Genomic DNA, 19,318 nt, shown 5'->3' with positions numbered 1-19,318 from the left:
CGGCTACCCGGCTGGGCCGCGCGGCGGGGCCGTGAGGGAGCGGAGAGGCCGTGAGGGAGCGGAGCGCGGCGGGCCCGGCCCGCGCGGTGCATTGTGGGCAGGGCCAGCGGCCGCCGCCATTTTGTCTCTGTCAGGCGCGGTGCGGGCGGTCGGGGCGAGGCGGCCGAGCTGGTGTCTGGAGAGGGGGATTCGGTCCGCAGCTCACGATGATATCGGCCGCCCAGCTCCTCGATGAGCTCATGGGCCGGGACAGGAACCTGGCCCCGGATGAAAAGCGCAGCAACGTGCGGTGGGACCACGAGAGCGTGAGTGCAGCGGGGCCGCCTCTCCTCCCTCCTTCGCTGCTCTCCCACACTGCGCGGGGCCGGGGTTCGTCGGAGCGACATGGGCGGCTTCTCTCGGCCGGGGACAGCCGCGGGGAAGGGGGAAAGGGGAAGGGGTGAGGTGCCGGCCAGGGCGGGGGGCTCCGCGTGGCTTGTCGGTGCGAGTCGGGCCCTCCGCGCTGGGCCTGCATGGCGGCCTGGGGCGGGCTGCGCTCGGCCGAGCGCGGGAACCGCGCCGAGCCCTCACCGAGCAGCAGGAGGAGGATCCCGACCCAGCCGGGCTGTTGCTGGGCTGCAGGAGGGACAGCCCCGCTGTTTGCATGTCGGCGGGGTCGGGCTGTGCCCAACGGGAACGGGGGTTTCCAGAGGGCCGGTGGTGGTGGAGATCTCCCGCAGGGAAACACAGAAACAAGGCGGGGGGGTTGTTAAAGGAATTCGGCGCTTCTGAGTAGAAGCTGCTGGCTTGCGCGGAGGGGTATGAGACATGTTCTAGTTTGGAAGATAAATGTCTCTGGGTCTCCTTCTGAGGGTGGTGTTGGGGGAGGAAACAGAAGGGCACGCGCGTACCGACTGTAATGTCTGGAGGTTGTACTACAAGGGAAAAACCGCAACAGTTTGGAAAGTGAGGATTTGGTTAAGAAGAGCTTCGTTCTTTTCGTATTTCCTCAGTCAGACGAATCTCCTGGCGGGGGGGGGGGAGGATAGTAACGTAAATAAGACTGTTATTTAGGAGTCTTACGTGCTTTTCTTAATGTGGTGTTTATTCATTCTCTGCAATGAGTAGCCCAAACAAGACTTATTTATTATTATTATTATTATTATTATTATTATTATTATTATTGTTATTTTGAAGTGGGGTTTCTCCACTGGTTGATCTTTATGATGACTTAGTTTTGGCCATCATAGTCGAATTGTAAGTTATTTCATGAGAACTCAGTGGTAGCTACAAAGTTCCTATAGCTGCTGCTTCGGGAGAGATGAATACTGATGAATTTTTTTTGTTTTATTTTCTCTTTGTTCATGAGTTTGAGTTAAGCCATATGTTAAAGTGTCACAGTTACAATAATACAACACCTGTGTGATAGGAAGTTTTGTGGTTTAAGCTGTAAAAAGCATTTAGGTCCTCCCTCTTTAGCATTTGCTTGGGGTGTTAAATTGGGAGGAGGGAGAAAGGCTTGGGATTTGTCTGTTATAAATTGCATCTTTATCAAAGAGGTGATTTCACATTTTTATATGGGACTTTGGTCATCATAAAGGAGGATAATATGTGTTTTAATTGGTTAAATTTGCATGAAGTAAGAACCAGTGCCTTGCTTTAGATTTTACAAGTGTGAGAACAATTCCCTCCCATGAAAAATGCTGCTCTCTAGGTAAGCAGCGCTTGTCAGGATGAAGTTGTGACTTCAGGAAGTTTTCATTACCTTCTTCATGTATTTCTAGACTTATTTTATTAAGAAAAGACCATTATTCAGTTAGATGTTCAGTTAGATACTGTTCTTTGATTGTGAACTCAAAATAAGGAGGAGTTACATGAAATCTATGAAATACAAAGTGAATGGTATGAGCCTTGTTGGTCCATGTAGAGCAGATAAGGGGATTGGTTTGGTTTATTCATTCAGGTGAGAAAGACCTTTTTTCGGTTGCTTTTTCCCCCCCCCATCATTCACTTTTAATGAATTAATGAATTCACGTTTAAGTTCAGATTGCTTTCTTCATCTTCAAATGAGCAAATCACGGAATATTTTTAGGTTTTTTTTCACTTCCAACTTTAGGCTGAGGAGTTTGACTGTGACCAAAGGACTCTGTCTCTAAGCTGTTCAGTTTTGTTTCAGAAACAGGGTCTTGTCTCTCCTTCCCAGTCCTCTACAGTTCAGAAGGTGAGAGCTGTCCTGTGTCTGAGAGCAGTGTGAAAATTACAGGCTTAGGGTTGAGCCTTCAGTCCTGCAGGAGCTGCTGCTGTTTGTGTCTGCTTTTATTTACGATCAAACACAATTCTTCTGCAAGGAATGTTTTCCTAGGTTCCTGTAGTCAACTGATAAAACCCAACAATTACTGGTGTTAAACACGTGTTTCAGTTCGACTTTCTTCATCACCCAGAGATTAAATTTGCAATGCTGGCATGTTTTAAAAGACAGGAAATGCAGATAATATGCAGATAGTCACATTAATTCCTCTGGCTGAGTGCTGTCCTGCTTTTCAGGTGAAATACGTGTGATAATGTAATTTCTTCTGAGATTAGACATAGATCAACACACAGCCTGTTCCATTTGAGCATGTTGTATTGATCCCAAAGTTTAGGATTTTGTGTCACATTTCATTAGTTTTGGATGAGGAAGATGATCACAAGAAGCTCATTTGTGTTTTATCATTTGGAAATTGCATGCATGTGTCAGAAACTGGAAGGTGCAGTGAAATACAGGATAGGAGTGGAAGGTGTGGAAGCAGAGTGTGTGATAGTTCTGTGTCTGATTTCCAATGAAACATGTTGATCATATATTGTAAAACTTTCTGTAGAGCCTAAATTCTTACTTTGAAACTTTGACATGATTAAAGCCTTTAATATTTAAAAATTGGAATCTCACTTGTATATTTCAGCATAATGGCATGTCCTTAGGTGATCAGTCCTGGTTTTGGCATAAAGGCTTTGTTTTGTGTGCAGGAGGAAATTATTAGTATCATATATTTTAGTCGTTCTACTTAGTGTCATATCTGCAGACGAAGTTATTCCTGGAACAGTCCCTTATTGATTCACACCTTCCTGCTTTAATATGCCACCTGCACAAAGCAAGTTCTTACGGAAACAGTGATTGCATAAGAATTCTGAGGCTGTTCTGTAGCACAAGACAGCCCAGCATGAGCTGCCTGTGCTCCTGTAAGGTTTGAAATTATGATGCTTCTTCAGGGCAAATTCAGGGTTTTCAGAAAGCGGAGAGAGGTGAAGAGCTGTAGAGACAAATGACTGTTAGCAATTGTCTCTGATAATGCAGTTGCTCAAAATGTAGGCTCTGTATTCAGACTATGATGTGGTGGTTGTAGCTATTTATGATGTGTTACACTTTTATTTTTATAATGCCAGCGACCTAAATTGCTTTGCATCTAGGTAGAATTTAAGGACTTAATCCTCCAGGGCATGGAGGAAGAGGACTTAACTTTGCATTATTAATACTCTTCCAAAAAAAAAAAAAACATTTATCTTTAAGAGTGGGTTTGGGAGAAGGGCTGATGTTTGTTTGGGTTTGGGTGGGCGGGCACTGCTCATAAAATGTCTGCTGCATGTGAGCTTTAGTGGATTCAAAGAACTCAGCTATGAGAAGGAATTTACGAGTTTTTGATGTGTAAGCCACAATCTGCTGGATTTTATTCTCAGCCTTTTTGCTAGGAATAGTCTGCCTAGAGGAATTTGCTTACGTAATTGTTTATTACTGTTAGATACTTCTCCATCAGTAAATAAGTTTCTTGCAGAAGAGAAACATGTTAATGTAGAAACATTAGCAATATGGAGCTGTCCATAGCATCTTTATAAGGGAAAGCTTTGAGCTTCCTCCCAGACTCCAGAAGAGCTTGCAATTCTTGCTGTTAACTTAGTGGACTTGGATGTAAAGGATGCTTTCCCACCTCCAAGAGATTTCAAGGATTAGTAGATTTGTGATGAAGAGGTGGGAAGTTCCAAGCATCTCTGTTTGTTCTAGTGTCTTATGCAAATGAGACCTCAGGGGCTTTGAGACCCAAGCTGTGGCTGATCCTGCAGCAGCAGTTTGACAGTTGTACCTTTTCAGTAGCAGAGTTGTCAGAATAGTTCTGCAAAGAGGAGTAAATGCTCGTTACCTGCATAGGGAGTTATCCCTGCACATATAGAATGTGCTTCCATATTATTTGTGGTTAGTGCAGTGGCTTGATAAGCCGTGGGTGAGTGATGCCAGTTGAAGCTTATCAGTCACCTCTGGTTCACTCCTTTAATGGCTCTGTGATGCTTCAGCCATTCCTTGGCTCTTTCTGTTCTCACCATTGATTGCTTCAGATTGACTGGAAGTGCAGTTGATGTTCAGCTTGGGCAGGCAGATGTTGCACTCAGTGAAGCTGAGCTGGAATGATACCTGCGAGATTCTGCAGGATTCCAGCAAGTTGTGTTTTCCTGTTGAAGCAATCTCTGTTGATGAACATCATGAAGTAGGTATGAGAGGGGAAGAAAATTGCTTAAGCCACAGTGGTCTGAATCCATCTGAAGTGAGTGTTTTTCTGCAGGCTGCTTCCTAGGGAGAAAATGTCAGGTAATTCACTGGGTGCCATCCTAGTGCCAGAGTGGCAGCATCTAGAGCTGGCAGGAGAAAATTATGGCAGCTTGTTGGTGTGAGGAGGTTTTGTCATAATTTTGGTCTATTTGTTTGATTGATTTGGCTTGCTGGGGGGTTTTAATACACAAATAATTGATACAATGTGTGATGTGTTTAAACCTCATATTTTAGTATTGGTTACTACAACTTTTGGCTGTAACCATCAGTTCCTAAGACGAGGATTTTCCTAGTAGTGCTGTTTCATAATACTTGTCATTATTTCTGGGTTTCAGTGAAGTTGTGCTTTTTTGTTTAGTTTATCATCCTTCTAATTACTTTTCCCTTGCATCTATTGTTACTACTAGTTTCTAAACTGTTACAAGCCAGTTTGCTCTCTCTGTCTTAGAAAATTGTCTAATCCATCTCTGAGTTTTTTGGGAAGGGTGTTTTCACTAATCCTAATAACCTGGATGTGAGTATGAGAAAATGGAAGAAGAGAATGTATAGAGAAATTACATTTCTATGGACTAGTACAGGAGTCCATCCCAGAAACTGCTCCTTTGAAACAGCTTCATAGAAAAACAAGGAATATTGCAGCTTGCAGAGAAGAGCAGATTCTGAAACCAGATTTTGTCCAGTAACCTTCTCCTTGCTTCCGAGAAGAAAAAAAAAAAATTGTCATTTCACATGTTTTCTTAACTATTCTTGGTAGATTGCTTCAGATAGGTGCCAGTATCCAAACGTGGCTCATGGGAGAAGTATTCAAATTACATAATAAGAGATTTGTTTGTTTGTGTTTCTTGTTCATGGCTTGTTAAGAGAAAGCCTGATTGTTTTTCTGAGTAATCTGTAAAGCAGTCAGTGGAGTTTTAACTTCCGTAGTCTGCTTTGCAGTCTGGCAGTTAGCTTGGAAAAATAAATCAGGCTGATCTAATTTGATCAACGGCTGTCCCAGGCAGTTCCATGAGGTGGTGGTGGTCAGGGTCTCTCTCCTCACCCCCATTTGTTAAAATACTTCAGGTTGTGTCTTGGGAGATAAGATCCTGCAAGTCTTTGTCCACAGGATGTGTGAGAGGGTTAGAACCAAGCTGTAATGCAGTCACAGTGACTAGATTTGCCAAAAATTACAAACTGGTGTAATAAAAAGGGATTGCTGGAAGAGTGTCCAGGCTAGTTTTGGATTTAGACCTTAATTAATGGCAGTCACATCTGTGGGAAGGGTCTAGTGAAAAGATAATTGTTTAAGATTGTTTATGAAGTTAGGGGGGAAAGTGTTTCTGATTTTATCTCTTTGGCTGTTCTGATGGATAGACAGGAGATATTTTTGTATTACAGGCTTCAGGAACTGACCAACTTGACTACCTAAGCCCATGCTCATGGGTGAGGGTGCATAATCTTTTCAACAAAAGCAGCTTTTATCCCATCATATCTTAAGTATTTACTGACTAGAGTAACAGGTTGGTGGTTTTTTGAGCTTTCTGGTGGTCTATTTCTGTTACCAGAAAAAGAACTTGACTCGATAATGTAAAACCAGACTGCAGAAACAAAGCAAACTCTTTAGCTGGCAGGAAACCAGGTTAAAATTAATGTCTTCTCTGCCTGAAGAGCTATATAATGTCTCTTTGCCTGTCTTTCTTAAAGTAGGGAACTTTAAAAGCATTGGAGTGGGAAAGTGTCTGTATAGTTCTCAATCTTTCAATTGCCATCAAAATCCTTGGGGCAGAACCTGATGTTTGAGTGCAGGTGGCTCCTGTTTCTCTGGGCCAGGAGCTCTGAGGAAGTGAAGGCTGAAGACACAGTTGTTCTAGGCAAGCAGAGGAACTTGCTCCATGCTTCCATGGCAGTTGTTTTCACCTCTTGTAGCTTTTTGCAGTTAAAGAATTACATTGAAACGTACTAAATAGCCCAATCTGATTTCATTCCTTTGGAAATACAAAATACTTGCATTTATAAATTGATGATGGTGTATTGTAATCTAAATATTTAGTGGTAAAATTAAGAAATATTACTATTGCAATGACAAGTAAGATTTTTAGTGTTTTGTCATCAAAATGCACCTTGCAGCATGGACTGCTGCCAAGAAACGTAGAGGGTGTGGAAAATTTTTGGAAATTTTACCGTGTTCAAAGGAAATTTTAACACTGTATTTTAGAAATAGAAGCGATAACATAAAATTTTCAATTCAAGAGACAAAAAATGATGCCTATCTCTTTCTTCTCTGTCAGGTTTGCAAATACTATCTTTGTGGCTTTTGCCCAGCTGAATTATTTACAAATACCCGTTCTGATTTAGGTAAGTTTATAAGTCTTGACATTTTTATTCACTTCTAAGTAAATACAGTTGAGTTTCTGTTTGCAAACTGCATTTTTATTGTTAATTGCTCTGTCAAAACACTTTGAAAGTATTTTATCTTTTTCACTTCAAGCGTTGCCAGTGATACAGTATGCTAAGAGTAATATTTATTCCAGATCCTATTTAGTCTTAAGTGAAAAAACTTAATTTTTTTTTCTTACAGTATAAGCTAAACTACTAAACATGGGGTGTTTTTTTCCTGCTTGAGTTTTGGCTTCTAGTTTGGGTTATTCTACCTGGGCAGGGTTTTAACCTATTTTCATGTGAATATGCATTATTGAGCTACTTTACTTTAGAGACTCACAGTAATAGTTACTCTGAAGAGCAGCTCTAAATTGCTGGTACCTTTCAAGGGCGGGTACATGGACAGCATGCGGTTTGGAGATGATAACTTAGCAAAACCAGACTTTTTGTCATAGTGTTAATTTCTAAGTCTGTTGAAGAGTTTGAAAGTCTGGGGAGGGTGGGAAATTTTAACACAGCCACCTTCATGAACTCAGGGTAAGTACCTCCTAATTTTACTCTGAAGATCAGTGTTTTAAGTAGCCAGTGTGTTGCAAAGAACACTGGAAATTGGAAAGTGCCTGATGAAATTACCCTTTATATATAAATTTTCTTTTTATTTTTCCTTTTCTTTAAGGCCCCGGGTGCTTGAGATACTACATTTTGTTTAGATTTACTGATGTAAAAACTTGATCTGGAAATTCTGTTTTGTATGAAGACTTTGTATGTAGAGTCTCTTTTGGTTTTATAATTACTAAATTCTGTTGGCATTCTTTTTCTTTAATGTGTCTGTCAAGCTCCTAGCAAAGGGAGCAGAAAAGCAGAAGCATAAAAGTCCTTGTGAAATGTTTATAGCCCTGTTCTATCATGGTGCCCAAACAAATGCTGGTGGAATATGAATGCAACGTTTGGGAATACAAACTTAAACTATTTGTGTTGTTCTCTTAGGTCCTTGTGAAAAAATCCATGATGAAAATCTACGCAAACAGTAAGTTTGTTGTTTGATATGTTAAAGCAAATTGAGTTTCTGGAATCTTTGGAATTTGTTAATAGTAACCCAAACACTGCAAATTAGTTGTTTTATTTACATAAACACTTACTTAAATGCATAATGTTCTCTTATTGTGAGCAAGAATTTATAATATTGTGTGTTTTGTTACATACTTCTCATCTATTTCGGACTGATGTGAACTTCCATTTTTAAAATCTTTTCTCAGGTATGAGAAGAGCTCTCGGTTTATGAAGGTGGGCTATGAGAGAGACTTCCTGCGCTACTTGCAGAGCTTGCTTGCAGAGGTGGAGCGCAGGATCCGGAGGGGCCATGCTCGTTTGGCACTGTCACAGAACCAACAGTCTTCTGGGGTGAGTGCAAGAGTCATGGAGGTAGCTTTTCCTGTAGATGGCATCTTCAGGGTCTTTTGACCTTATCTATTCAGGTAAAACTTCGCTGTTATCCAGAAGATTCCTGTTAAATAAGATTTTTCATCTGTTAGCCAGCAGATTGCATCTGGCACTAAGGGACAAGCCAAGTGGCTCTGCAGTCAGCCAGAGCCCTCTCTGTTCTCACCATCTCTGTTTCCTCAGAATCAGCATCTGTTCTCTGCCTGTCAGGTGTTGTCTTTACCCTGACAACTTCAGTTTACCTTCTCTCCATTAGTTTCATATTCCTCCCTCCCTGTACTAGCAAGCTGTATCTTGTCCCCTGATGGATTTGGAGCAGTGACTATGGCCTGTGCTCTGGGAGTTTTGTGACTGCTAGGACAGCCTTGCTCCTTTCTGCTGCCCCACCTCACTGCTGTGTGCAAAGTCCAGTTGATTCAGAAAGAGCTATGGACAGTATCCAGTCAAGAGAGAGATATCACTTGTGGAGCAAAGGTGGGAGGGAGGCAATCAGTCTGTTCTGGCTAGACAGAGAGACTGAGAAGACAGTGCTAACAAATACATCTTTGAACCAAGATTCTTTTTGGATTTTATGCTCAGAAGTTGAATTTCAAAGCCCACAGAACTTCTAAGTCATACTTGAATGTCTGCAAAGATATGTAATAGCTTCACGGGAGTGTCAGAGTTTAAATTTAGCACTTTGAATTCAGTTCTCTTACCTTTTATGGGCCAGGACCTTGAACATTTTTGTTGATTTGGGAAGAAATCACTGTGACTAGACTCAGCAAGGGTGGAGTAAATTGTGTTGAGGAGTGTTTTATGTTCGACTAGACTACTATCAGTAGCTTCTCGTGGGAGAACAAGCAGTGGAAGGTTATTCCCAGAGCGTCTCTGGCATGTGAGAAGGCATACCTTTGTGTGTTTAAACTATTTTAACAAAAGAAAAAAGAAACAAAGGAAAAAAACCCAACTCACTCTTGTACTGTTTGCAGGGAGCAGGACCTACCGGTAAAAATGAAGAGAAGATTCAGGTGTTAACTGACAAAATTGATGTACTACTTCAACAGGTGAGGGTTTTTAACCACTGTAAGAGAGATCTCTTGCTTTTTTTACCTGATTAAAAATAAAACTTCCATTTTTTAAATTGTCTTCTAGATTGAAGAACTAGGTTCAGAAGGAAAGGTGGAAGAGGCACAAGGAATGATGAAACTTGTTGAACAGTTAAAGGAAGAGAGAGAATTACTGAGGTCTACAACTTCAGTAAGTAATGTGTTTGTAGTTCTGTGAGACATATGAAAATCTGGTGCACTGTACATTCTGAATAACCTTGTCCTTCCATTGAAGGCATGCAAGGTCTGTGCAGAATTTATTAGATAGTAACTGAACATTGGAATGTCCAATTGTGTGTGGATTCAGCATTCTACCTTGGGAGTGGGCTTCCTGCACACGAATTACGAGATTATTTACCCAGCAGTCCTAGAGGAGAGCTTGCACCTTACTCTAGTTCGAGTCTCAGTTAAACTTTGCCCTGTAGCCTCTGCAATATAATTTTACTGAATTAGAATGTGACTATTACAGAAAGCCTTTGAGTCAGGGCTGTGACTAGGGACAGGCATCTGTCTGACTCTGAGAGCTGCCTAAGCCAGAGGGAATGTGTTAAGTAGCAAGTTCCTGCCAATAAAAAGGAGCTTAAGTTTAAACATTTTTATTTTGGTGTTCAATGAAATGCTCAAATTGAGATTCTTGTTTTATGTTTTAGGAGGTTTTAAATGTTGCAGGCAGTGTGTTCATGTCCATACTGTATGATTCATGGACATTACACAGCAATAATCACCTGGGATTATGTTGAAATTTCAGTGTATTTGTCATAAGTGTGTTGAAACACTGGTTTAATTTGACCACCATACTTTTAAATAGAAGCTAGCATTTCTTTTTGTTTTTCTTTGTGGAATATTCTAGCCTTTTGATTTCTTGAGATATATTCTGTGGTTATTCTGCAGCTCCTGACATTTCAGTTTATGCCAAAGAAATCATCTTAAAACTGAAAAAGAAAGCTTTCAAAGAAAAACTTTTTAATTTTTCTAATATTGCAAGGAAGCTGCAGATATGACTGTGTGCATGTTATGCAGTGAGGAATGATTCTGTGGTTCTCATGGATTCCTTCCTTGTGGGAATTCACATAGGTGGCCTCTCTTTTCCCTGTTTACCTGGTGGGTGCAATGCGTCAAAGACAAAGCAGGCAGATGTGATTTCAGCTTTCAGTAGCACCTGGGATTTGACAACCGAAACATACAGTTCTAAACCTCTTCACTGGCTTCTGGCTAAAACTTTTCTTTTGCCTTACCAAATATTTTTCTTTTTTCAGACAATTGAGAGCTTTGCAGCCCAAGAAAAGCAAATGGAAGTTTGCGAAGTTTGTGGAGCCTTTTTAATTGTAGGAGATGCACAGTCCAGGGTAGATGACCACTTGATGGGAAAGCAGCACATGGGTTATGCCAAAATAAAAGCTACTGTAGAAGATTTAAAAGTAAGTACTTCTTCGAGTTACTGAACATGATAAATTTTCTTGGAGGCTTCCTATAGTGCAGATAAGCTGTCCAGTGAATTTTCTCAAGAGGGTGAAACACTGCAAAGAATGGAATCCTGCACTGTACATTGAGCACTGTGCTTTCACTGATGTGCTTTGTTGTGGTTACATTAGATACAAGCAAAGATGTCAATTCAGGTAGGAATTTCTAGGGCCTTTATAAAGAACTGTAGTGTGGCCTCTGTTCTTGTGAAAGTGTCAAGCAAAAAAAAGTTATGCATGACAAAGGATTTTTGTTTTGGGGATTTTAGGAAGTGCCATCCTTTGTTTGGAAAATAACACCAAAATATTTTAAAAGCTTGGGCTTTTACGTCCTCAGAATCCATAAGCTGAAGTATGTGTAATGATTTATCTTGAGTAATCTTAATTTCTTCCTGTAAACTTGTTTTTTAAGGAAAAGTTACGAAAAAGAACAGAAGAGCCTGACCGCGATGAAAGGTTGAAAAAAGAGAAGCTAGAACGGGAAGAGAGAGAGAAAGAGAGGGAACGGGAAAGAGAAGAGCGGGAAAGGAAGAGACGGCGTGAAGAGGAGGAAAAGGAAAAAGAGAGGGCTCGTGACAGAGAGAGGCGTAAAAGGAGCCGCTCACGGAGCAGGCACTCGAGCAGGACATCTGACAGGAGGTCACGAGACCACAAAAGGTCAAGAAGCAGAGAAAGGAGGCGAAGCAGGTATGTGTGTGTCTGTCTGCCTATGTGCGTCTTATGAGTATTTTCATGTAACTTCCAAAAGATAAGAATCTCGTGGGGACTTGATCTGTCAGCCTGAGTCACATCACTGATTTGTTAGCTTCACTTAGATATTACCTCTTAAGCAAAGACACTTCATAGGTTCTAAGGATAAGCAAGTTTTTGCTGTGTTCACTGTCTTCTCTCTGTTTTTGGAAGATGACACCATTGTTGGTGGAAGTGGCTTAATGAGGGAGCTTTAGTAGGCAAATGCTCCCAAAGAATAAGGTCTTGTTTCTTCCTTCAGGTGGTCTTTATTTCATGGTGGTAGATGCTTTTAAGCTGCATGTTAAATGTTTGAATAAAGAGGGCGTTATGAAGCCAGATCTTATGTACTGGTAAATATTTATACACAATATGTTAAGATTTGTTTTCTGCGGATTATCAGTGTATTAGAAAGGGCTATGCTTTACTCTTTTATATTCTGAGTTAGAAAATAGCAGCTGAAATGCACATTTTTGAAATCTTCTCTGAATGTTAAGGAGTCGTGAGCGGAGAAGAAGCAGAAGCCACGATAGATCAGAAAGGAAACACAGATCTCGCAGTAGGGACAGGAGACGGTCAAAAAGCCGGGATCGGAAATCCTACAAGCACAGAAGCAAAAGCAGAGAGAGAGAACAAGACAGGAAGTCAAAAGAAAAAGGTATGTTTGTGTAAAGACTTGAGTTCTTAGCAAGTTCTGAAACCCTCTTTCCTTAGAGTCTCAAAAGCTCTTAGCCTTTCAGTGAGTGAAAGTTCTTAGTACCAAATCAGGCTTGGTTTTATGAGCTGTGTGTGTTACTGTAACCAATTTGAAGCATTTTGTTCTTTCCAGTTACCATTAGTGCACTGTGTGCATATGTACACCCAGTGTCCTTCTCTTACCTGTTGCACTTTTCTGCAAGTGATGTGGGCAAGGATTTTTATATATCTTAAGACCTGTTTACCTTTAGAAAAGCATAAGCCTGTAATCATCGTTTCCTGAAAGTGAATGTCTTACATTCCTACCCTTGGTGGATATATGCAACTACTCTTTGCAGGTACATGTTTTGTGGGAGATTAGTACCTGGATTCTCACCTGTGCTGTCTATTACTTCTCAAGACTGTAATGTTCCCTATGTTACCCTTTTAACAGTGCTTTTAAATTTTTTGCCCCAATCTGTAAATGCAGTCCAAGATAAATATTGCAGAATCTTTGTAATGCTCTAAATGACAATTCGTGCCTTCTCCCCAATCTCCTGCTCTTTTCCCTCGCCTTTCTCCCTTATTTTTTGGTTGTTTTGGGGTTTTTTTGGTTTTTTTAAAATTTATTGTTTAAATGAAATGAGTTTTGCTTTGTCAGGATTCAGGTGAGTCTCAACAGAAAGCTGTGTTAGTCCTTGGAATGCTTTTATAGCCATAGCTGCCATGTACCACAGCACTGATGGTGATTCACTGCTTCACCAGAGGCTGGAGCTCAGAAGCTTTACTTTAAGTAGGATTACAGAGAGCTACAATGAGAACACTGCAGATTCACATTTTATGAGAAGATACTAATTCACTGTTATTGCTAAATCTCCCCCTTTAAAAGTCTTTTGAAACTTCTGGAGGAACGTAATACTTCTGGCTCTGGTGGGGAGCTGACTAATGTCCAGTCCGAAACAGCCACCCCACTTCATGGGCTGATCATCAGTAATGGATGAAACAATTGTGTTTCTAAGGTACTTTTGAGGTTCTCTGGAATGAAAGGTTCTCTGTGCATGTTTCTGGGTTGCATAGGCCTGTCTGCTTGACCCTTCTTTGTATTTATTCAGCAGATTGGTTGCCACAATGTGGGTAATGCTTCATGTATTTCTCCTCCATGACTTTCTTGGACTGTTTCAATTATTCTGGTTTATATTGTGGGGCACCTTTAGTATTGATTCTTCTCTCATTTTCCTTTACCCTGTAAGAGAGTGGGTTTTGCTGCTTGCTCGTTGGTAGTGGAACTGATGTGCAGGCTTTAAACTCAGATCCAGTGTTGTAGCCTATATCTGCCCATTTGTTACTATTCCTACCCGATACTGTGCCTTTTTTGCCTGCTTTATGAACAGATTTCTGGTACTTGGTTAAGAATGTCCTGTTCTTCTGAATGTGTGTATCTATGTATATAAATAACTGTTTTCTTATTTATTCAAATTGGTCTGGTTTTGAGCTTTTCAGTTCTTTCCTTAATCTTCCCATAGACAGAGGAGCTAGTGAGCTTTCTTCAGCATCTCAAGTATTTTTAGTTCAAACTTGACTGATTTCCTTGCTGGCTGTTTTATTTGCTGCTTGCTACTTTCTTCCACCAGAAATGGGAACAGTAAGGTGATGCTATGAGCTGCGATGAAAATCCCACCTGGGAAAATCAATTACTTTTTTTGACTGTGCAATCCTAACAGTTGTAAAAACACAAATAGGCCTTAGAGCAGGACTGTAATGCTGAAGAAGTTTGTGGTTTTCCCTTTGTTGGGAAAATCTTTAACGGAAAAAAATACAAAAGAGGAGGGGGAGCAGGAAAAACCAAACCTAGTAGTAGTTAATAAGCAAATATTGAATTTCTGTGCTGAAGCTATAAGCACCATTGCATCGTCATACTTGCAATGTGGCACTGGAGGTAGGGAGCTCAGTAGAGAGCTTTAGAGATTCATATATTTGAAGTGTGTGGCTTTTGCACAGTAGTAACTTGGAAGTTAAGATTTAACTTAATGCATTGGGAATCTTGGCTTCAGAATCTCCTTGTCTTTATAGCCACCACTGATCTGCAGTAAAGGCCTGGCTGTAACTGCTCATGGTAGTGCCTTTCATGTGGAAGTCTCAGACTGCTTTACAAGCGTGAATATTAACCCAAAAAACCCTGAGTTGCCCAAGACTTGCATACAATTACGTGTTAAATTAGTGCCACACTGAAAATTCAGGAGTCCTGGCTTCTTGTTCACTAAAATACAGTAGAAGACAGCAACCAAGGTTGTAAGAAAAAAGTATGTGTAGAAATAGGGGCATTTAATTTGTAACTAAAGTTTCAGGGACAGAGATACTTTTGCTAAAGGGAGGAGCCACCTGCCACAAACACCAGCTGAGCATTAGCTTAATACAAACCAGTAGAATGCATTACTGTTCAAGTAAACAAACTTGAGAGCAGATGGAATAAATAGGGGATTTTAATAAAAGGAAAATTGTTCTCCAAGGACCTTCATTTTATGAAGGGTTAATACTGGAGTGGGCCTCTAGACCACTTTAACTTGGCTCTCTACCTTCCCTAATCTGGATTCCGATACTTACATAAAAATAATTATGATCATGTTTTAATGTTAGTGATTAAACCTCAGCAAGTAATGCCAGAACACCTCAGTAATACTGGATATTATGTTTGACCGATTTTGCATTTTCTGAACAGTAAAACTACTCACTTTGTCGTGGTAAGAATTCTCACAAAATACATCTCAGTTGCCCACGCAAGCTCAATCAGAAAAATGTGCATGTGTTTAATCAGGAAGCAAAGTCAATATTATGTGATTATACCTAATAGATCACAGCTGAAATAATACACCCAGTTTCAACAGCAAACTAATTGTATGTGCTTTTTAAGAGAGAACTCTTACTGATTAAAAATACAGTGGAGGATCATAATTTCTTGCAGATACTCCAGGGGTTGCAAAGTTCAGTAATTGGACTATTTGTTGAATACACTTTTTCAGTTCTGCTTGGCAAACTGGAGGTTTGCTATGGTAAACCTATTTTATTATTCAAATTTTTACAAGAGTTTGATCTTTCATACCACAGTTTAATAGTAATTTTTTTAACCTTAAACAAAATTATCCTTCCTGACCACATTCAAGACACAAACAAGACAGAACAAAACCCTGCACACTGCACATCCATAGGGCTATTAAGATCTACCATATCTACATAGGACAGAAGATAAGATTATTGGACTGACTACTAGTCCTCTGCGGGGAAACAAGACTACTATTCCTCAGTGGATCCACGTGTGCACCGGAGATACCTTTAAGACACAAAAAGAAGACTTTTTAACAAGGTTAGTTAGAGTGCAATCTACCTGCGGAGTTGCCAAACCGAGGGCAGACAGACCCAGACTGACTTAGCCCTTCAGTGAGCTGGGTGATGTTGCCATGTGCTTTTTCCAGGCACCCTGCACTGGATGTGCTGCTGCAGGTGAATCCTCACTACTGGTGGTCATTAGGCAGTTGCCCTCGTTTCTCTGTGTGGGGGCTTTACCCCATCCTTTGGTAGTGTGTTTTAAAACAAAGAAGTTGGGATGTTGCTGCTCTTTTAAAGCTTAATTTCTTGCTTTGTCTCCTGGAATATGAAAGTGTGTTATGCCAGTCTAGGTGATAATGTTATTTAAAATAGCTTTTTCAGAGTGTTCGATCTGTGTTCTGCTGTGTTGGGGATATATCTGTCTATTTATATAATTTATTTTGATTGCCCGGATAGCAGGGAATAATCAGAAAAAAGAGCATGAATGTTGTTCTGTATGATGACATCTGAGAGGTTGGTTTTTTGGATTTTTTTTTTCTCTCCAAAGTGTCTTTACTGATCAAGGGTTGAATATTATGGTATGAAATAATACAGCAAGAATTGGTATTTTTATTAAATTTGCAAATACTGAATTTACAGATGAGGCACGCAGCTCTAATACTGAATGTTTTTCTTCCCATGGAAATATTTTTACTTCTGGCTTCCTTCCGTCTTTGAAGATTATTGAGTTTTTAGTGTAGCAAATGCTTCAGTGAGCTTCCCAATTCATGATGAAATTGTGGGCTTCTTCCCCCACATCTTGCTGTTTCTTTGCCTTTGAAAAAAGTGCTTTTTATATCTTCCAAGCTGTCTCCCCAATCCCTTTTAATGCGTTGTTTGTAAATGACTGCTGTTTTTATAAAATTGAGAATTAACAGTGCTGACAAATGTGCAGCTTCAAATTTGATTTTGATTGTCACTGTGATCCCCACCTTCAAAGCTGTCAGTGCATAATATTGTTTCCCCAAGTATTTGATAGTTTGGGATTGCTAGTTTTTAATTGGCAAGTATCAGTTTCTTTGATAATGCACTCAAGCATTTTCCCACCACTCCTTTCTGATTTTTTCAAGAACCATGATTAATGAGAGTGTAAACCAAAGCAGGCCATATGCATCAGAAATCAAAACTTGGGGACCAGAAGAGTCCCATAATAAGTAAGGAAGCCATGCACCATAATTACACACTTGCCTAACCTCTTTACCCCCAGTTTGTATATTTTAACAGAGAGCTGCCTCTGTTAGGAGGTCTGACCTTTCTCCTCTTCCCCCACCCTGTACTGTCCCCATTTACCTTTATTTTGTCCCCTCTCCATTCCAGCATGGTAGTCTGAAGCCTATTTCTGTAACTTTTTGAGAGTTGCTGTTTTTGCTATATAAAATAATTATCCCATGTTTTATGCAATATATATCTCACATGTGCAATGTTTGTTTTTACTTTGAAATCCATGGTCAATGTCTTCTTTCATGGCAGAAAAGAGGGGATCTGATGATAAAAAAAGTAGTATGAAGTCCAGTAGTCGAGAAAAACAGAGTGAAGACACAAATACAGACTCGAAGGAGAGTGAGACTAAGAATGAGGTCAATGGGACCAATGAAGACATTAAATCTGAAGGTGACACTCAGTCCAATTAAAACTGATCTGATATGACCTCAGATCAGACAGAGGTAAGTGCATTATTTCAAACTTTGATTAGGGCTTTTTGTTACTGTTTAACAGTGCAGCGTAAGTATGCACAGATGAAGATGGAACTAAGTCAAGTAAGAAGACAAACTAAAGCACCTTCTGAAGGAAATGACAGTGTAGTCCTGCAAAACATTTTGAGGTACATTGTTTTGTCTCAGCTATTTTGTAGCAGACTCGTGCCCCCATTAGTGTGCCTCTTTGGGACATATTTGTAATATAGTCACCATAGAAAAATTAATTATTCTTTTTTTTATTTTTAGGGATTTTGTTATCGTTTTTTTTAAAAAAAGTTGAACTGTTTTTGTATTTAAGTCCATATTGTGTTGGTACATCAGCAGAAACTTTTGCTTAAATACTTAATATTTGAGGCACATGTTGGACTACTTTGTTTTCATATAAACTGCTAGTATTTCTTTGTCAAGGATGTTTCTAGTTTTTTTGCTTTATTGCCTTGCATTCTAATGCAGTTTGTTCTGTAACTCGAGAGCCAGTAGCATTGGATTGATGGAAGTGTAGGGTTTATGAATTATTGCAGCTGACTACCATACCTCACACAGCGTTGGTGTTGTGAGCGGCCCATGAAAAGCCAAATTAAAAATCAAGGATTCAGTCAAACTAAGCAGGTACTCATGCCAGGTACTCCTTTCTCTACCCACATCCATGTTTGAATGCTGTTGCCTGTAATCTTTAAGCTTACTGTTGTGTTTTTGATTTTGAAGCTAGTGAAAAGGACTTTTTGTGTATTGTGTGAATACTGTAAAACTGATGTTAACAGAATGGAATTTTCTTTCAACTGTGTGTAGGGATGCAGTGCTGCCCAGAATTAGATATCTTTAAAGAGTTTAAAATGCAATAAACACTACATAATATTCGCCTTGTTACTTTCAATGCAATTCAAGTCTTTAAGAGGTATGTGCTTAATATTTCCTACTGTGTAGGAGACTTTGCAGTCAGCCATAGCACAGAGCAGTGGAATGGCTGGTAACAGGCTTGTAAGGCAGATGTAAATGCAGAGACAGATGCCACCAAATGATGGCAGTGTTGATGGCAGGAATGTATGCTGGAAACTGTTTGTGGGAAATGAAACAGCTAAACAATAGGCAGTACAATACTGTACTGAAAGGAAAACTTGGAAGTTTTTTCCCCACTCTTGACATAGCTTTCTTACAGAAGGTCTTTAGTTGTATTCTTGAAATAAGGAACTAACAGTGGAGAGGACAGCTGATAAATGAGCTTCTTGCAACATAATTTGTTAATGTAGTTGCATTATGTATGCTAGGAACTTTTAAACATTTAATGTTGATATTAAATCATTAATGCTACATCATTGCTTCTAAAGCCAGTCATGTTCAATGGTGATGTTTTTGTAGGGTTAAGATGACAGCTAACAACTGGGCCAATGTATAGGAATGGTAAACAAAATGCTCCTAATGCTGTCTAATCGTCTGTTCTCCCAAAATTTTGCATTATAGGACTACTACGTGAAGAGTCTGCGAAGACAGCGGAAGACAGCTTAAACTGAAGATCTGCTTTAAAATGAGGTGAAAGAAAGCTGTAGTGGCGTAGAAAAATATAAAGTTGAGTTAGAATTTTTTTTTTATAAAATTTAATTCAGGACTGGTGTTTCCTCCCAGAGTTCAGAAAGATGTGTTGATAATAGCACATATGCTACTGAGAATATAAGTCCTGTATCCTTTTTTTTCTTTAAGACTTTTTAAGATAAGAATCCAACATAACCTGAACACATGGCTTGCTCAGTGTTTAATTGCAAGTTTTCATTCTTGGACTTTAAAACACAAGAATAAATGTTTAGTATTTGTGTGAATCGAACTAAAATGAATCCCATTTTTACAACTAAGCTATTCCTAGCTTCTTGATATACGAGAAATGGAAATAAAGTATCTTTGAATTTCTGTTACAAATTTGATTGTCTCTGTCATTGAACATTTAATATTAAATAAGTTTCTTTCCTA

The 19,318-nt window shown here is 39.8% G+C and overlaps 1 protein-coding gene across 9 annotated transcripts; it reads left to right on the top strand.

The window, feature by feature from the left end:
- Nucleotides 1-97: 97 nt before the first annotated feature.
- LUC7L3 (LUC7 like 3 pre-mRNA splicing factor) lies at nucleotides 98-19,267 on the top strand. Of its 9 annotated transcripts, none has more exons than XM_085077641.1 (12): nucleotides 99-305; nucleotides 6,820-6,886; nucleotides 7,898-7,937; nucleotides 8,167-8,311; nucleotides 9,322-9,396; nucleotides 9,485-9,589; nucleotides 10,695-10,856; nucleotides 11,311-11,585; nucleotides 12,125-12,285; nucleotides 17,133-17,273; nucleotides 17,379-17,484; nucleotides 18,818-19,267. In XM_085077641.1, the coding sequence occupies exons 1-12, from the start codon at nucleotides 207-209 to the stop codon at nucleotides 18,828-18,830; spliced, it is 1,389 nt and encodes a 462-aa protein (XP_084933767.1). In that variant the 5' UTR covers nucleotides 99-206; the 3' UTR covers nucleotides 18,831-19,267. The 9 variants fall into 9 exon arrangements, 8 of the variants coding, with proteins under 8 accessions (XP_084933771.1, XP_084933770.1, XP_084933768.1 ...); XM_085077640.1 differs by having other exon boundaries at nucleotides 17,903-19,267; XM_085077645.1 differs by lacking the exon at nucleotides 17,133-17,273 and having other exon boundaries at nucleotides 98-305.
- Nucleotides 19,268-19,318: the final 51 nt, after the last annotated feature.

Source organism: Lichenostomus cassidix, chromosome 18 (genome assembly GCF_008360975.1).
Source record: "Lichenostomus cassidix isolate B80296 chromosome 18, HeHo_3.0, whole genome shotgun sequence".
In the NCBI taxonomy this organism is placed as follows: domain Eukaryota; kingdom Metazoa; phylum Chordata; class Aves; order Passeriformes; family Meliphagidae; genus Lichenostomus; species Lichenostomus cassidix.
Note: the sequence above shows the minus strand (reverse complement) of the source record. Positions and strands in the feature narration are given on the sequence as shown.

Excerpts from the sequence above, each read along its gene's own strand:
- LUC7L3 (XM_085077639.1), top strand. The coding sequence starts at position 207 with ATGATATCGGCCGCCCAGCTCCTCGATGAGCTCATGGGCCGGGACAGG. Across the intron at positions 306-6,819 it reads TGCGGTGGGACCACGAGAGC|GTTTGCAAATACTATCTTTG; the intron begins GTGAGTGCAGCG and ends CTTCTCTGTCAG. Across the intron at positions 17,274-17,378 it reads TGAAGACATTAAATCTGAAG|TGCAGCGTAAGTATGCACAG; the intron begins GTGACACTCAGT and ends ACTGTTTAACAG.